At 38.9% G+C, this 17,018-nt stretch overlaps 1 protein-coding gene across 1 annotated transcript in view; it reads right to left on the minus strand.

Annotated features, from left to right (window-relative positions):
* Nucleotides 1-17,018, minus strand: part of HECW2 (HECT, C2 and WW domain containing E3 ubiquitin protein ligase 2) — a 103,691-nt gene that overhangs the window by 36,445 nt on the left and 50,228 nt on the right. Inside the window, exons 6-13 of the mRNA XM_010011032.1 lie at nucleotides 16,234-16,376; nucleotides 12,700-12,800; nucleotides 9,840-11,180; nucleotides 8,536-8,631; nucleotides 4,542-4,692; nucleotides 4,141-4,244; nucleotides 3,400-3,524; nucleotides 1,971-2,156 (exon numbers count right to left, since the gene is read on the minus strand). Of these exons, the coding sequence (XP_010009334.1) occupies nucleotides 1,971-2,156; nucleotides 3,400-3,524; nucleotides 4,141-4,244; nucleotides 4,542-4,692; nucleotides 8,536-8,631; nucleotides 9,840-11,180; nucleotides 12,700-12,800; nucleotides 16,234-16,376 (2,247 nt within the window). The remainder of the gene's footprint in view (nucleotides 1-1,970; nucleotides 2,157-3,399; nucleotides 3,525-4,140; nucleotides 4,245-4,541; nucleotides 4,693-8,535; nucleotides 8,632-9,839; nucleotides 11,181-12,699; nucleotides 12,801-16,233; nucleotides 16,377-17,018) is intronic.

Below are 17,018 nucleotides of genomic sequence, written 5' to 3' on the forward strand. Positions count from 1 at the left end.
TGGATTTTATAGTCTGTAGTGGATGCATGGAGGCGTCAGGAGTGGGCAATCGGGTTTTACTGTGCAGCTTTGAAGGGAGTTCAGAGGTAGGCAGTCCCCAGCTGACCTTGGCAGGCAGCCTGCGAAGAGGACAAGCAACCACGACTGCACTGACACTGGGAAGTAAAAACTCTACTACTCAGCACTGAATAAGGGTCAGAAAGATCACTGTGCCTTGTGAGCAAGCGCACCAAGCTCTTACTATGAATACTTGGAAAAATAAAGGAAAACCTCATCTCAGCAGGAAGAGTAGCCAGGGAAATAGAATATAATTATATATTGTGGCACGGCTAATTTCTACTTTCTTCTCTTTAGCTTTATGCTTTAAGGAAGGCAGGTCCAGTTTCGGTTTGGTGTCATCAAGCACTGGTCTGACTGTGTACTGGCCATCTTCTCTCTCAAGTGCTGAATAGGCTTTTCTACTAGCCACAAGCACTGCTTTGTAACAAAGCAAGTCAACATAATGAAAATGAACAATACTGAGCCTAAATCAAAGTGAAGAAATCCCAATGGGGATTTAGTCAATGTTTCCTCTTGTTGATTAATGCTGTGGTAGCATCACTGTTACCAAATACCACACCAAAATCCAGAGATCTGATTTTCTCTCTGGAATGCCTATTAAAGTCAATTGAAAATTGCTGTATTATTCAGGAGAAAACCAGCTTTTGAAGAGCGGAACAGGAAAAGAATTACTTAAAACAGAAAAGAGGACGGGAGACAAGGAACAGCATAAGTATAACTGCACATTCCTAATTATGTTTCTAATGAAAAAACACAGTGCTTTCCAGAGTTGTTAATCCCAAGAAGAAAACAACCCTCAAGCACTTTTTCTACCCTTCAGTTTAGAACCTGCCTGTAATCTTTGCAACCATCAAGATCTTCATTTATACAGACACTCATAGCTAACTAACCACACTAAGACTTACAAATATGAGAACTGAGAAGCTTGATATGCCTGTAGTCATAATAAGGACCGCTCACATGAACTGATAGCCTTATCATTTCCTCACATGCTAATCACAGTCTATTTTAACCCTATCTTCCACAAAGAAAATTATATTCTAGATAGTGAGGATACACTAGTTTAAAGGTACATTACTACTGTAAAAATGCCTGTTCTTTGACTTTAAAATATGCTGTTGGAAATTGAAAAGTGATACGTGTTTTGAAAAGCAGTGAGACTTGCACCTACTCAAGATCCCTATTAATGAAACATTATACACAACTTGTTTCCTGTCAACCAATAAATAACCAATAGAATGACCCTGCCCAGAGCTATCCCAGTCTTAAGTGCAGCCATTTTATCTCAGAAAGTGATGAACACTCGACCTACTTATCATTGGGTAGAGGACCTACCTAGGAAAATGGTACCAGTACAAATAATGTACACTAATGAATCCCACTCAAGACTTTGAGATTGAAGGAAAAATAAAAGCCCTAAGGAAAAGCTTGACAGTTAAACAAGAAAAAAAATCCTATTAGAAATGGTTCAACAATAGGTAAATAAAATTCAGTAAATAATAATAAAGTAACTTTACATCTAAATTATCTTACGAACACACAAGGAAAACTCCAAGAACTTCACTGAACCACCTGTATTTACAGAGTAGGTAATTCTTTTCGAAAGAAGTTTTAAACATCCAAGGGAATGTAAGAGACTTATTTAACTGTAAAAAGGCCACAGATTTTCTAGCAATTTTCCTTGTAATGATTAACACCCACTTCTCAGTCTCCCTCCCTTTCATATAGTGTTTTGTCAGCACAGACAAGAAATTCCAATCTTCTTTTGGCAAAAGCAGGAGTAAAGGATGCACAACTTTTACACCTGGAGAACTACATGCACTTATGCTCCCGTCAAGAGCACCCAACTGAGTCCTGACATCGCAACATCCAAGATCAAGCACTCGGAGCTGCACACACATTACGCTTACCTTGCCCTGATGGTCATGTTTCATTTCCCAGCCTCTGGGCAGCTCCAGCTGTTTGTTGGCAAACATGTTGAGGAAGCCCACCAAGTCACGGTTATGCTGGTAGCGCTCAAAGTGGTGGGTGTCCCGCCGGACTTTGGTGATCATGTGCTTCAAACACGTGTTATTTGTAAACATGCGGTAGGCACTCTGAAATGTAAGTAACAAAAGGAAATACTTTCAAAAGATACAATTTCTTCTTACTACAAAAGACAATGTTTCCACTATAAATAAATAATCTATAAAACCTTAAAAATTATCTCCACCTAAGCTATACTGGTATGAAAAAAATGGTCCTTTCTCTGAGGTTTTGGGGTAAGTGTTTGACGTTTCTTAATTTGCCTGAGATGGACAGTTTCGTAGTTGACTCACTTCAACAAAGTGCAAAACATTACCGATTCCATTGCCCATGGCAGGGGGGTTGGAACTAGATTATCTTAAGGTCCTTTCCAAACCTAACCATTCTATGATTCCATGATTGCATGTCCATGTATAATTCCTCAGAGCACTGAGGAATAGGGAAAACTTTAAATAAAAGGGGTAAAAGTTAACACCCTTCCCCAGAAAATAACCCCAGCCAACCAGAAACCAGGTCATTCTCCAGGATTAGCAATAGACAGAAGCCACAACACAGGCCCTCTGACTGCACTGTGCTACTACCTAAATCACTCTATGCCTCTACACCTCTACTCCCTGGCCAGAGGTCTTATCTACACCTGTCCTACTTTAAGGACAGAGGTAGATAATCCCATTCAAGAAAAAGCTATGTGCGCATACATGTATATCAAAACCAAACTAACATTGATCACTACTTTAAAAAACATTCAGTTAGTTACAAGTGTCCTTGCAGTTTACACTATACATCCTGTTACACAAAGAAAAAGATACACTGGGAACAAAAACCCAAAACCAACTACTTAAGAAGCAGCACTGAAGAACAGGCAGAACAAAAAGGAAAATGTATATTAAGATACTTTTTTTGTTCAGTGTGATGTCCAATAAACCAGGCAATCTGGGGCAGGGGGGGAATCATCCCATAAATAGCAATGTGATCTTAAAAAATAAGCATCATTTTCATTCTCAGAATTCTCTCTCACCCCCTGGTAAGCACAGTAAGAAAGCTGCTGCTTTGTAAAACAAATGAGTTTTGTATCCTAATAAAGATGAAGAACTAAGTGAAAAATAAAAACTCTAGAAGCTATAATGCCAACTAGGATGACTTTTATAGCCCACCACTTGTAAGGAGTGATGATGAGTGTTTGTACTTATCTACCCTCCTTATTTACTATCATTATCTTAGCATCAAACACTGAGCAGTATCTTTGTACACAAGACAACTCTATTTATAAGCATGTATTTATGAAAGTATTTCAGCTGTAGACGCTGTACTCACAGGGTTAGAATGCAGCACTGTAAAGAATTCTGGGCTGATAAGGAATTTCACAGGGGGAGACTGGAGCAATAAAGTAAGTCTGGATCTGGAGGTAGAGTGAGGCAGCACATTCTCTCTTCGAAAATCTAACAGCAAAGGGAATGACAAAGACTTCCAGTAACAATCATTACCAAGGCATCACTACAAACAGCTTTATCAATTTGAATCATACAAGCAAGAAAAGATTTAAGAACATGTTGTAAGAGAAACACTGAGTAGACTGTCTAAGGAGTACAGAATGTCCATCAACTTGAAGAACATGTTATAAGAACACATGAGATGGCATTTGCCAAGAATGATTTAAGTATAGCTCATTCTCTGTATCTTTAGCATGGGGATGAAGCCAATGATGGCCCAGTCTTTTCTAGTCTATATTTTCCCATTTCAAAATGCAGTAGCAAATTCAAAATATTTGTAACCTAGATTACACAATTTTAGACTTTTTCAATTCAGATGTTGCTGCCTATATTTTACCCAGTCTGGTACCAACAGAAAAACGCTCTGAATCTCACATTCTTTTTCAACAGGATAAGCCATAATCTTCAAAAACTAAACAGCAATGAAAACGAATAGTTTCATTTTCATCCAGACTTTCAGAGGGAGAAGTCAGGTTTTGCCTTATGTAACTCTCATTAGATCATCTATGAGATTAGTGCTCCCTTTAGGGGGAGGAAGAGGGGAGAAATCTGGGGACTTTTTAACCTGCATTAGAATGGTGAAAGTCAGTCTCCTCTCCAGCTCCATCCACCGCGTTTGCATGCTCTTCAGGCCTGTCATTAGTCATTGTTCTTCGGATGCTCTGGTACCTAGGGTTAGAAAACTGGACTTTATATATAGTATATGGTACCTTTGATCCAATTCTGCCTTCAAGGGAGCTTGCCCATCTTTTCTGTCATGTAGGTTAATATACACAGAGCTCTAATTTCTGCATTAACAGCCTTTTACATTTCTGAAAACCATTATCAGATATTTTTTTCAGCCACACAGCTTATGAACACAGGTGGAATGGAAAAGCCCTAGAAGCCCACATGCAACTGAAAAGGCCTTACAATGGTGAATGCAGTTTTGCAAGCACACAATTCACAAACAAGGGTAGTTCTTACCGGCGATTCAGCTGTTCCATTTGCTGTATGGAATTTGACCTCTGGAGAATCTGTGGGGCTGGGGGGGCTGTGGGTCGCTGCCAGGTTGTTGTCCTGTTCACATGGTCCACATAAAATATCCGTCCATGGCTGTCAATTCGAGCTTCCCAGTCTAAGTAGCAACAAAATACTGTGAACTATGGAGAGCTTGGGGCTTATTTATTTATTTTAGCTCTGTCACTTTTGTAACTGAATCTATTGTTTCAAGTTTCTATTTCTCTTTTACATGATGACTTCAGGACAGAACTTTCTTGCTAAAGGGTTGAGAGATGTGGCTTTTCCCTATTTTATCCCATAAATGAAATTCCCCACTGTAAGTAATCCATAGCTAATAATTTCAATTCCTTTCTCTATTCAATTTCCCATTAACCAGTAACTGTAACAGGAAAGAAAAACCAGAAAAATAAAGTACCAGGATACTCAGTCTCATTCTCTTGGACTGAAGATCTAACTTGAGGCTTATTGCAGTGCAAAAGGCCAACAGATAAGTACAAAAACCTTGCAAAACTTGACACCTATCATTGTTTTTCCCCAGCTAATACTAACAGTAATAAAATAGCTGCCAGTTCTCCTCCTGGGTTTACATGTTAAAGGCAAGAAGACCTGGCAGAAAAGATGGACAATTGCAACAATAAAACTCCTCATATATTAAATGCATGTTCCAAAATTGTCCATAATACAAATATCACAGCAAATTCACCTTCTTGTGCAAGTGGTAATTATAATGCTATCCACTGGTTTTGCAACACAAGCTACAGTCTTGGAAGTCTAGACAATGGAGACAAACCAGGAGAGCTGAGATAAAGCCTCTGGGGCCTTTCCCCAAGCACACCTGGCTCTCAGTGCTTAGCAGAAACCAGTTGCATCATGACACCTAGGCTTTAGTTCGTAAGTTCTTGGGGTCAGAAACACTTCTGCCTAATAGCTGCTTACAAAATGAGCAAGACAGCAAGACATCAATCATATTCTGTATACAGAAACAGACATGCCTGATTCTTAGACACTGCAGAGACGTGCAAATCATTTAGCAATTCAGCTGAAAAACAGTCTCTGAGAGCTCAGAAGGTTTCCAGAAGAGACTTTCTATATTGCAAGTCTAGGTGAAAACATCAGTCACTGCCCTGTCACTTCAAGAACCACTGGCAAGCAACCAATGCTGAATTGGTCACCACTCCATGAGGAAAGAGGGCATAAAAGTATCTTGACAACAAAGAAGGAGAACTAAATTCTACTGTAAATTATTTAATACTGTCAGACTTAAAACCTCAGGCTGTTACTGTACGAGCACTATAATTTCTGTCAACTGTTGGAGGCAGCAAGTGGCTCCCTGCATTACACTGTAGTGTTGACTCAACAAAGAGGGAGGAAAGACAGGTTTTGAGATAAACTCATTGTGTCACCTCCACAGACAGATCTGTGGTTTAGCTGGCCACAATGCAAATTACTCTTCTTTGTGATGCACAGTCAAAACAGCCTACTAAGTGTTTAAAGCACTTCTAGTGTTAACAAGATCTATGTAGGAAAGTAACTCAGAGACTGAGAGAAAGAAAAGGAAAATCAACACAATAGAATAGGAATAAAGAGAACCACCTAAGGTACAAATTTAAATTCCAGGAGAAACAAATTCAACATTTTCTATTATACTGTAAATTTAAAATACAAGTTTAAAAATAAAGTCACATCAATGCAAACCTTATGGCGTAAGCACTGTATTTGCTATTCAAACTAACATCATTTATATCTCAAAAAAGCAAACATTCAACATTCTCTGAAAAATGTTTCTATTTCTTAAAAAGAAAAAATTATTGAAACAGATGTTCCTGTGCAATGGTCCCATTTCAAAAAAGGTAGTATCTTCTGATGAAATAAAAATACCCCAAATTTGTAACCAGTTTGCAAACTACACAAAACATGGAAGTATTCTGGGAAGGACAGAATTGTTCACTGGAGGGAGAACACAAACCAACCAACCAACAAACCCAAAAAACAGTTTACATTTGTGAATTCACTATTTTGCTTACATGTTAAACCCTAAACCACTGTATGATAGCTGAGATTTTTCTTGTGGTGATTTTACGTCCAATTCTGAGACACTGTCACCATTTCTGTAACATGGTCTTGCAGAAGAAAAGCATTTTGCCAGCTTTCAATTTCAAATACACAAGTTTAAACACTCGGGCAATGGCTTCTAAAGTAAAGCACCTACATCAGTGTTGTTATGGATAAAGATATCTTCCATTAGTCAAATCTTTGTTAGTCAAATGTGTTACAAATAACTTAAATGCCAAACAGCAAAACTGTAATTCATCAAGGTTGTGCAGTGAGCTTACTTGTTCATTTTTCCTTTGGAATATAGGGATTGGGGCAAAAATGTTGCAAGTTCTAAGCAGAAATACTAGATTAATAATTTAGTTTTTTCTCTTGTTCTTTAATTTAACCTACACACAACTGAAAGAAATACAACTATTTTTCTTTCAACAACAAACAGATTACAACCCAAATCACATAGAAGCTACATTTTATAACTCAAAATTGTATTCTAAATATTTTCTCTGTTTTTTCACTGTTATAATATTAAAATTGTTATATATCCAAAAGCAGAGCTTTGGAGAGAAAAAACTGAATCTAGGCAACAATTAAAATTTAAGATTTTATTCACATCAGCAAGTGAATGATCTACATAAGATTGCACTGGGCTTGGATTGTAAAGGGGATATGTGTATGTGCATGCCCAAGCAAGACTGCATAAAATCCCGGCAAATACCACACAGCCAAACCTTTTCCATTAAGATTGCAATAGTATTTCCAAGTAGTTATTGTATAGTTTGCTTCTGAAACACAAAAATAACCCTTATGCGTAAGCCATGGTACTATAAAAGCTATCTATATGTTTTTCTCATTTATTATGCTGATCTCTGAGTACTCCCTGTAATATTCTCTGTCTTTTTCTGTATGAAAAGTGACAAAAATGCAACTGAAACATATGTCTTCCAGGCACAACTTTGTAAAAAATAATGCTGGTTTATTAATGTGGCAGTTAATTGACTTTAGGATCCACATGCAGGGCTCACTTGTTATATGCACTGATTGTAACAGAAGCAGCAGTGGCTTTCCAATACACAGTTCTGTGTTCTGCAATCTGGCTCCTTCCAGTAACCCTCTCCAATTACAGAGCAAACAGTTCCATTCCATGCTGTGAAATAAGGATCTACTAATTTTACACTAAACAGATGAATTCCTGACTCCTTTAAAATAATAAGGCTTTGCTAGATTTCAATGGGTCTGAACACAATTTTTTTCTTTCTTTATTTTAAAGCAATGATTGTTTATTAGCAGTTCGGCTTTTATGTTTTTGGTCCTTTCTCCTTTCTTTAAATATCTAATACTGAATAGACTTTCGCTGCCCCAAGTTTAAGCACATGCATCAGTCCAACACTGGAAGCAATGTATTTTTCATACGCATTAGAGAAGTTACAATTTTTCTGTCAATTTAGACTCAACTAACTGTTGCTTAACAGCCAGGTTTATTTTCATTCAAGAAGTCTTCACCCTGCCTCAAAAAATGCAAGGAAACCACAGGCACCTTTCATATAATCTGCAGTGATAGAAGTATTCAGAGATTTCAGAGTGCTTGACACCTTTCCTTACAAGTGCCTCACATCATCTCACCTCCCTACCCATGTGCTCTGCATACTGAAAAGGCAGCACCATACCTTCCTTCTCCACAAATGTCACTTAGCAAGTCTATATACACCAGGCATAATTACGAACACACATCCTGATAGTTTGCAGACTGAGCACAATGCCTTTTACAATAACAGCACTACACTTAATCATCACTTAGAACTTCTCAGCTGATCATTCTCAGTTCTCACATTTGAAAAAGAAAGGTAATGAGATCTCAGTAATGAGATTCAGGCAGCTTAGCCCCCAGTTAAAGTATGAAGAACCTCACTTGGTGGTAGAGCCTCATCCACTCTCTGGTACCGGCTAACATCCTGACGTACTGAAGGCAGAGACCTCAAGGGCTGATGGCCATTGGCTTGAGCACCTGGAATCAAAATGCCCATAATTATTTTTACAGTCAATGTGGGGAAGCCCTACATTTGCCTCTAAAGACAAGCTAAAGCTTTTTCAGGACTACTGTATTTAGGATATATCTAACAGTCATATATTTTGGGGGGCAAATAAGTTATGTCTACAGTTCTAGTAAGTGAGATCTCTGGGATGCACTGCAGTCCTGATCCTGAAAATGTCACCTCTTGTGACATGCCATATCCACCTGTGACCAGCAGAAGCCAGGGCACAGAAACAACAGTGTGTGCCTGAGCCATACTCCAGCAAGGGACAAGAACAAAGCTCCACCTGGCCCTTGCTGTAAGGGTGGGAGGTGAAACAGTCCATTGACCTTCCCTGCTGCAGCCACACTTATCTGCAGAAACATGGTCCATCCTGACACCTAATATAGTCCCAAATGTCTAAAAGATGCTGTAAAAAAGAAGTTTTGACAGTATTTGAAATAAATACCAAAATTATTCTTTCCAAATCAAAGAGCTGCTTATGAAGAGAAGAAATTAATAGATCCCCAAACTTTTGAAATGTTATGGAAAAGATGCATTCAGAAACCTACTTCATTTCAATCCCTGAAGAAACTTAACAGATAATCCATTGTGAAATGTGCTTGGAAGCAATCTGTTAGGGTCATGTATTCACTTTCAGTATTTTTAGTGAGACGTAAGATTTTCCTCCCTTCTTTTGATTACCCTTATGTTTTAATGCTAATATATAAACATGTGAAAGAAAGGGCCCAAATATAAAATCCCGTTTGCATAGTTTCTGGAATTTTGCTCCCTCTCATTACCATCTTGATTTGCAAGCAGGGTAATGCAGTGGAGCTCTTTCTTCCTCTTTATCCTACTTCTCACTACCCTCTCAGGAATTACAACATATCCAATTTCAAAATAAACGTCTTGGATATTTCAGGTTTGACTTTTTGTTAGATCAAAACCCCAAGAGTCTGCTGAAGAGGAGAATGAATCTCAAAGGAAAATACAAAACAAAATAAAACCAAACCAAGAAAAAAGAAAAAACATCCAAAAAAAAACAAAACAAAAAAACCCCACAAAAAAAACCCACCCCCAAAGCTTGAAAGATGATGAAATTGAGAAATGAAGATGTTTATTTTCAGATGTTAATTTTTTAGTCATTTTTACTGGCTGAAGAAAGGTCACTTCAGAAAGTGCCTCCTGCAGTAGTTACCTCCAGTAGCTCCTTCAACCTGTGCTGTAGCACCCTCACAAGCTGCTTGGGCTCCTTCAGTTTCTTCATCCTGAGACTGGCTATTGGCAGCGGTCGCCTGCAGGCTTCTTCTTCTTTGCCAGATTTCTTCTGCTTCCTCTTGGTCTTGTAATTCACCTGCCTCGGCTTCCTGTCCTTCCTCCTGAGGTAACTGTACCACAGGCAGTGAACCAGAAGTACTTGCAGAGTCCTGTGGTTCAGCACCTGGCTCAGTTCTAGCTGCATCGGTGGCACAAGCTCCCTCTTCCTCCTCCTGAGAAGAGAAGGCTGGAGTCTCAGGAAACCTGGCATTTTCAAATGAAGAACACCGCATTTCCACTGAAGACCGTCGCACAGTCGCGCTTTCATTGCAAGAGCTGTCTGCCCCTTCCGCGTCACTCTCCCCTTCTGGCCGGGTACTGGCCTCACTGACACTTTCCGTGCGAGCAGGATCACTCTGCTCGGTTTCTGATGATATCTGGGAAGGTTCAGACCCTTGATCAGTGGATTCCGTTTCACTAATGCCCCTTCTGCTCCCAGCAGCGGCATCGGCAGCTCCTGCGTCCACACTGCTAGGAGGCTGCTCTGCCTCCTGAGTGGTACCCGGCTCGCTGCCAGCCTGGTCTGCTGGTGCTTCACTTTGAGAACCTTGAAGGCTTTTACTTCCTGCTAACTGTGACGGTGGAAGCTCTGGGAGAGTCTCTCGCTGGTCATCAGTTGATGGCAAAGGAACTTCAGAGGCTGAAACGTTTTCATTCTCTGCAGGTCCTTGCATTACCTGATCTGATGAGTAACTTAAACCATTCCTTTCAACGTTCCTTGTAGCACCATTAAGCATTACTAAACCACCATCGTCTTCCAAGGAAGACGGAAAACCCAGGTCTTGATGCAGCTCATGTTCCTCTTCATCTGAGTCAATGTGAAGCATAGCGTTAAGTCTTGTGTCAGTAGGGAAGCTACTCCTCAGTTTTGGGGATGCTCCACGTGGACGCTCACCACAGGCAGACGTCCCAGGTCTGGGATGATTATTGTGTTCTATTGCATCCAGATAGTCATTTAGTGAGTCCTGGCGACCTCTGGTAGGTGATGATCTTGAAGCACCAGAGGTCAACTCATCTTGGTCCGTTTCCAAAGTTCTACTAGTCCTTAAAGGGTGTCTCAGGATTGCTTCTCCAGAAGAATCCTCAAGGACTGGACCATTGGAACACACTGTGGATGTATCATGATGTCCTGGTGGCATGTCCTCATCATCAGAGGGGCTCCCCAAGTCTCCATTTACGGAGTTCACTCCCAGCAAAGTGCCAACTGTTTCTGGTGAAGCATCTGCAGAGACACAAAGGCTGAATGTGAAGCACAATCCAGCAACAGACAGTTCATTCTACTTCATCTGCATCACAGAAGTGGTATAAAAATACACTTCTTTAAAGATACTTCCTTATTTCAATCGACAACTAAGGGAAGAAAATACAACTAAAACAACAGAAGCATCTACAGCATTGTAACAGCAGTTACAGAATTTTCACTGGGTAAGTCAATATTATTTTGTAGAACATAGAAAATTTAACAGGTATGAAGCATGAATTTAAAGTGCTCCCATTCTGCTTTCAAAAGACAGAGAACTACCAAGTATCTTGCCAAACTATCAGTAAAACCAGCCTTGCCACCAAGGAACCAGTTTTCTACAGTGTATCTCTCATACCCAAAAGTAGGATTTCCACAACCCAGTCACTATAATCAGCTGTTATTACATCTTTAGCAGCATGCAAAACAGCATCTGAGATCACATGAGGAATCACAAATTGTGTACAAGTATCTATACACAACATTTATTTCGAGTTAGTTTACAGGACTTCCCACTGTAAAGAACGTGAATCTACTTAAGTAAAGTTCATGAGATATTAGCTATGTTATGGGAATACATATACAAGAGAAATAAAAATTGGCCATCTCATTTGAGAGACAAGATGGTATCTCCCCACATGGAAATTAAACAGGCACAGAGTTGAAAAATCCAGCTGTGTTTGTACACACCTGCAAGAAACCTAACAGTGATGTTGATGAACCAGAGTGCCTGGCAATAAACAGGACTGAAGACAGAAGCATTCTTTTAATGGTGACAAAGCAAAAATATTAATGAGATATGTGACTACATGGCTACAAAAAAGCCAAGAATGTCCTATCAAGTTAAGAGACCAATAGCTCACTACCAAAGAGATTATACCAAGTCTAATGAGGGAGAATCTAAGATCATAACATGTAAATAGGCACATATGATGTTATAAACATGCCACTGTACCAGCCATGTTCTGCTAGTTGCCTTCAGAACAGGAAAAAAAGGGAAATAAAAGAAGTGCCTAACAGAAGTATGTATCTTTAGAACTGTAACAGACATTCTTGGTTCTAAGCAGGGCAGAGTCCTCTGAAAGTGGGACAGGACAGAGTGATCTGCATGTAAACTAGCAGAGGAGGAGAGCTCAGGTGGAATCTTACTTGCAACTGCTCATCTCATCCAAAGGTGTTACAGAACAAAGATGTTGCAGAGTGAGGCGAAGCAATGAACTTCATTGCCCAATCTATCCCATAAAATGAGAGTCATAAGCAGATTCATTTAAAATCTATCTAACAAAATAGGAAAACAGTATGAAACGTGTAGTTTTGGAACTAGCATCTCCAAAGCAGTAGCTGACATATCTAAACTTTGAATCCCAATAGAAAAATCTGTAATAGAGGACTGTACACAAATGAGAAAGTATATTATCACAGAAAAACCCTATAAATAGAAACACACAGAAATTCTCTCCATACAATTATCTGGAGATCCAGATCATTGACAAATTCTCACCTTCATGAACAGAAGATGTGATTTCCACCTTGAATTGGAGATACCCACTTACATGATCAGCTGGGAGCCTTCTGCCAAGGTTATAGCTGACAACTTGGTCTCTGCAAAAACAAAGATACTGGGTTTGGGATTTTTTTTGTGTGTGTGGTGATTTTTGTTTTGTTTTGGGGGTTTTTGTGGGTTCTTTTTTGTTTTGGTTTTTTTTGGTTGGGGTTTTATTTTTAGCTAGTTTTATTTTTTCAGTATTTTGTGTCAAAGGCTTTTATCAGCCAAGGGTCAGCATGATAGAAGGTAGTTTCTATTACAGTCTTGAAATTAGCCACACACTTTGGCTTCTATAGAAAAGCACTAACATCCATCTCTTCCTAAGTCCTAAAGAAATCAAAGTGCAAAGGATCTTCTTCCCCTAACTTCTTCCTTCCCCCAACCCAAAATGTTCTGTAACTAACACAATCTTTTATTTTTTAAAACCTCCTGCCCCCTTGTGGTATTTTACTATATACAAAATTCCCAGATAGTTTCTTCTCATTTTAATTTGTGTTCAATAAAGCACTTACGCATTCCTATTTAGAAAAGCTATTACTGCTTGGATTTAACTTCAGATAGGTTCTTAAGAGTTACTGAATTAAGTGGGACTCGGACTTGATTAAGCACTTGTATCGGCTTGAGACTTAGGATTAGATCCTAGGATCCTGTAGGATCCTATGTCTTATTAGGCATAGCCAGAATTCACAGCCCCAGCCCCGCTCAGCACAGCTGGGACAGCTGAAGGGAGAGGAGGCACCTACTGAAGACCTCCATAGAAAATTGTTGTTATTTATGCAGATAAATTTATATTGGTATAAATACCCCTCCTTCACCGGGAGCAGCACCCCTACTGCAATATGACAGACTAAAACAAACGCAAGGTCATTACTGAAATAAGCTGCAGCAGTTTGATTTACTTTTAGCAAAAAAAGTCCTGAATGAACAATGTATGGCAAAGTAGCCTCCCCATGTTGCTCTATAGGCTGCAGTACGTCGAATTACTGTAATAGTGTCTCCAGGATCTGTCACAGATTCATCGCTCTGTACTCCAAGTACAATTCTTCAGCTAGACTTGAAGGTATCCTCGGAAGATTACCATTTGAGGTTTCTACATTTTACGTAAGGTTTATGTTACTCTAAGCCATTCAAGATTAGAGAAAGCCACAACATGAATAAAGTCTGCTCCGTATTCAGTTGAATCAATACTAGATGATTCTCATGCTCATTTATCGTATTTTCCATGAAATTCAAAGCCACTTGATGCTTTGTCATGCAAACTTGTGAGCTATGACAACAGCTGAAAGTGGGGCAGAATTTTAGTTCAGTCTGTCTAAAAGTGGCTGGTTCTGGACTTCACCATTTCATTCATTAATACTGATCACTAATTGAGGGAGAGACAAGTTATGCATAGAGTACTGTAAGTCTTTGGACTTTGTTCATGCAATATTTCAAGTTCACACGATAACCAGCAGAGGATTTCAATTGTCCCTGCATCATCAAAATGAAGAAGAAGGTGAAGATGATTACTTGCTTGACCAAAAACAAAATACAAGAGAATTAGCAGCTGATTGTACACTTGGTACATTTCTATTTCACATCTATATAAACCACTCCTTTGCTTTTCAAAACTTTTGGTGAAATGTTGTCTGTCTTTCCAATGTCTAGGAAGAAGGAACCCTTTGAAATGACTGGTGTGTAAAAACTAAAAATGGACAAGCAAATTACAGATGAAGAGGCAACATTGATCTAACAGCAGTTTTAACAGCAGTATGGCAAAACCAAATGGAGTATTTACCTATATTCTTACTACAGAATTGTTACACAGCCCTTCCTTTCCTAAAAAGGTTTGATATATCAAATATACAGAACTTAAGTATGGAGAAGAAAACCATGAATGTCTTCCAGAATACTGGTTTGAAAAAAACATAGACAAGAACACAGCAAAAGGGCAATTTCCAGACCTCACAGCACTGGGAATCCTAGAGCAGAAAATCATTTTGGGGTTTAGCACAGAAACCCTGAACTAGGTTTGAAACCAGCCTGTATCTTGGTGCTCTTTTTGAGTGTATAGCAGTGTGCAAATTTATTAGAAAAAGCTGCTTGCTCAGCTTATCAGAATTTGTTGAAACTCCAAGATGAAGCATTTCTTAGAAAGGTTAGATTGTATGCACACCTGAACTGCTCTTGGATACTACTATAAATCAAATGGGCAGGCTTTTATTTTATTTAATAATTTCTGTATCTGAAGACATCATCAAAATTTTAAGCTACTCTTACAATTTTATTCTTACTTTACTTACTGGTGTAACCACCACTTTGGAAACTTAAAGCTGAAAACTGTTTTCAAATTGAATTTGATTTTCTCCATTTAGTCAACTTGTTACTTTGAAGGGAATATCTGTGAAAAAGGAGGCCAGTCATTTATATCCTGCTTTTTGTGCAAAAGCTTGAGGACACTGCCATGCCCTTACACTTTTAGGGAAGAATATATGCACTTTATTTCACCATCATTCCTCATTGGCCTCATCCAGCGGCCTTTTAAAGTTAATGGAGACATGTTAACTTTAGCAGTCCTAGAGTTAGGTCCTATATAAACCATACTTGAATAATTCAGTTCCTCCTATTGTCTTTCAAGGAATCATTTTTTTCTAATTTGCCAAATAAGGTGTATATATGTAAAAAGATCTCAGCAAAATAATACACTCTACAATTACTGCTCTGCTTTAAATGTAAAATTACATTTCTGCACACACCACTGCATCTCTTGGAGACCTCCAGCCATTTGCTTCACACCTGCAATGTATCACAGCGCCAAGTCTTAGGCTCTTCTCAGTACATATGGTTGTATGAAAGCCTTGCTGGATCTTCCACTTGACTATGTCCCCTCCAGCAACTATCATGAAGTATAAAACATCTTAGAAGTTTCTACATGAGTTGCATCTTTATACCAGAACAGGTAGCTATTGAATAATGAACAGATTTTTCTTCTAAATAGCACAACAGGTGAATTTTGAATCCCATCAGTGCATTATTCATAGCAAAAGGTAATTTTAATTACATAGTTCCACCAGCACTATGAAAAATAAGGGGTCACAGCCAGTAATTTCTGATTATCAAACAAACAATACTTGAACTGTAAAAGAAGTGAGACAATAAAATCTGCTTCTTCTAATAAATTTGCACACTATCATGTAGTAAGTATTGTGATAATGCCTTGCTTCTTAGCTAGCTAGCCAGAAGGTACCGGTTTTTGTGAGGGTAACGTTTTTTGTGTAAAGAAATTAAGCTGAAAATAAATTATAGACACGCATATACACAAACATGGGTACATACATTCAGAACAGGGTTAGAAACACATCCTCCAGTCAGGCAATGAGGCTATTGAAATCTCTACTAAATTTCTTACTACAGACATAGTAGAAATTTGTTGGTCTGTGCCAGTAAGCCAAAAGGAATGCTGAGTCTGCCTTATCACTGGCAGATAGCATTAAGAATGTATTCATTTACCCAATTGCATGCCTCTCCAGTAGTCTCTGAACTGGTATGGTTAATTTCCCAAGAAAGCGCTTGATGATTGGACGACTCTTGGCAAATTTGTCTTTAACCTCAATTTCCAGGACATCTGTTAGAAGTGCAACAAAAGAATATTTCTGGAAGGAAAGAACATATTTGACACCATATCAATATACCTCTATTCATAAAATATATACAGAACTACTACTAGCGTGCAGCGAATTCCAAAAGCAGTTTCCGTATTCCAAAACAATGTCAGCATCATTTAGTAAGCACTCTATTTTTTGCATATGTAACCAGCCTCCCAGGAAACCCAGATCCTTTCACCATTCCTTGAAAATAATTGCTCAGTAAGAAACTGCACTGGATAAAAGCATTTTCATGGTCTGCATCAGAAAGGAGAAAGCAATGCATGCTAGTGCCTGAGATGGAACCCTTGCTATACTCCGTGAAGTGCAGGAGAGTGGCCAGGTCAAAGCAGGAAGAAAGTGTCTCTCCCTAGGCTGTGCTTAATGAACTTCCCATCCAGCACCACACTTTGTGTTCACTTTTTTGTATGCATGACAGGAAGTCAAAAGGACAACGTGTATACAGTATTTTCAGGGGCACTGTAACTAAAGGAGGGTAATTTTCTACAGATTTTTGCCCAAAAGTTCACACATCATCTCAGCAAGCTCCAACAGAAACTTTATCTGAACTTGTGGCCTTGGAACAACATGATGCTGATTTAGAAAAGATTTCTTGATACCTGGTTAAGATCATTCTTCTTCTTTTCCCTA

The sequence above is a fragment of the Nestor notabilis genome, unplaced genomic scaffold, assembly GCF_000696875.1.
Source record: "Nestor notabilis isolate BGI_N333 unplaced genomic scaffold, ASM69687v1 scaffold8760, whole genome shotgun sequence".
In the NCBI taxonomy this organism is placed as follows: Eukaryota; Metazoa; Chordata; class Aves; order Psittaciformes; family Psittacidae; genus Nestor; species Nestor notabilis.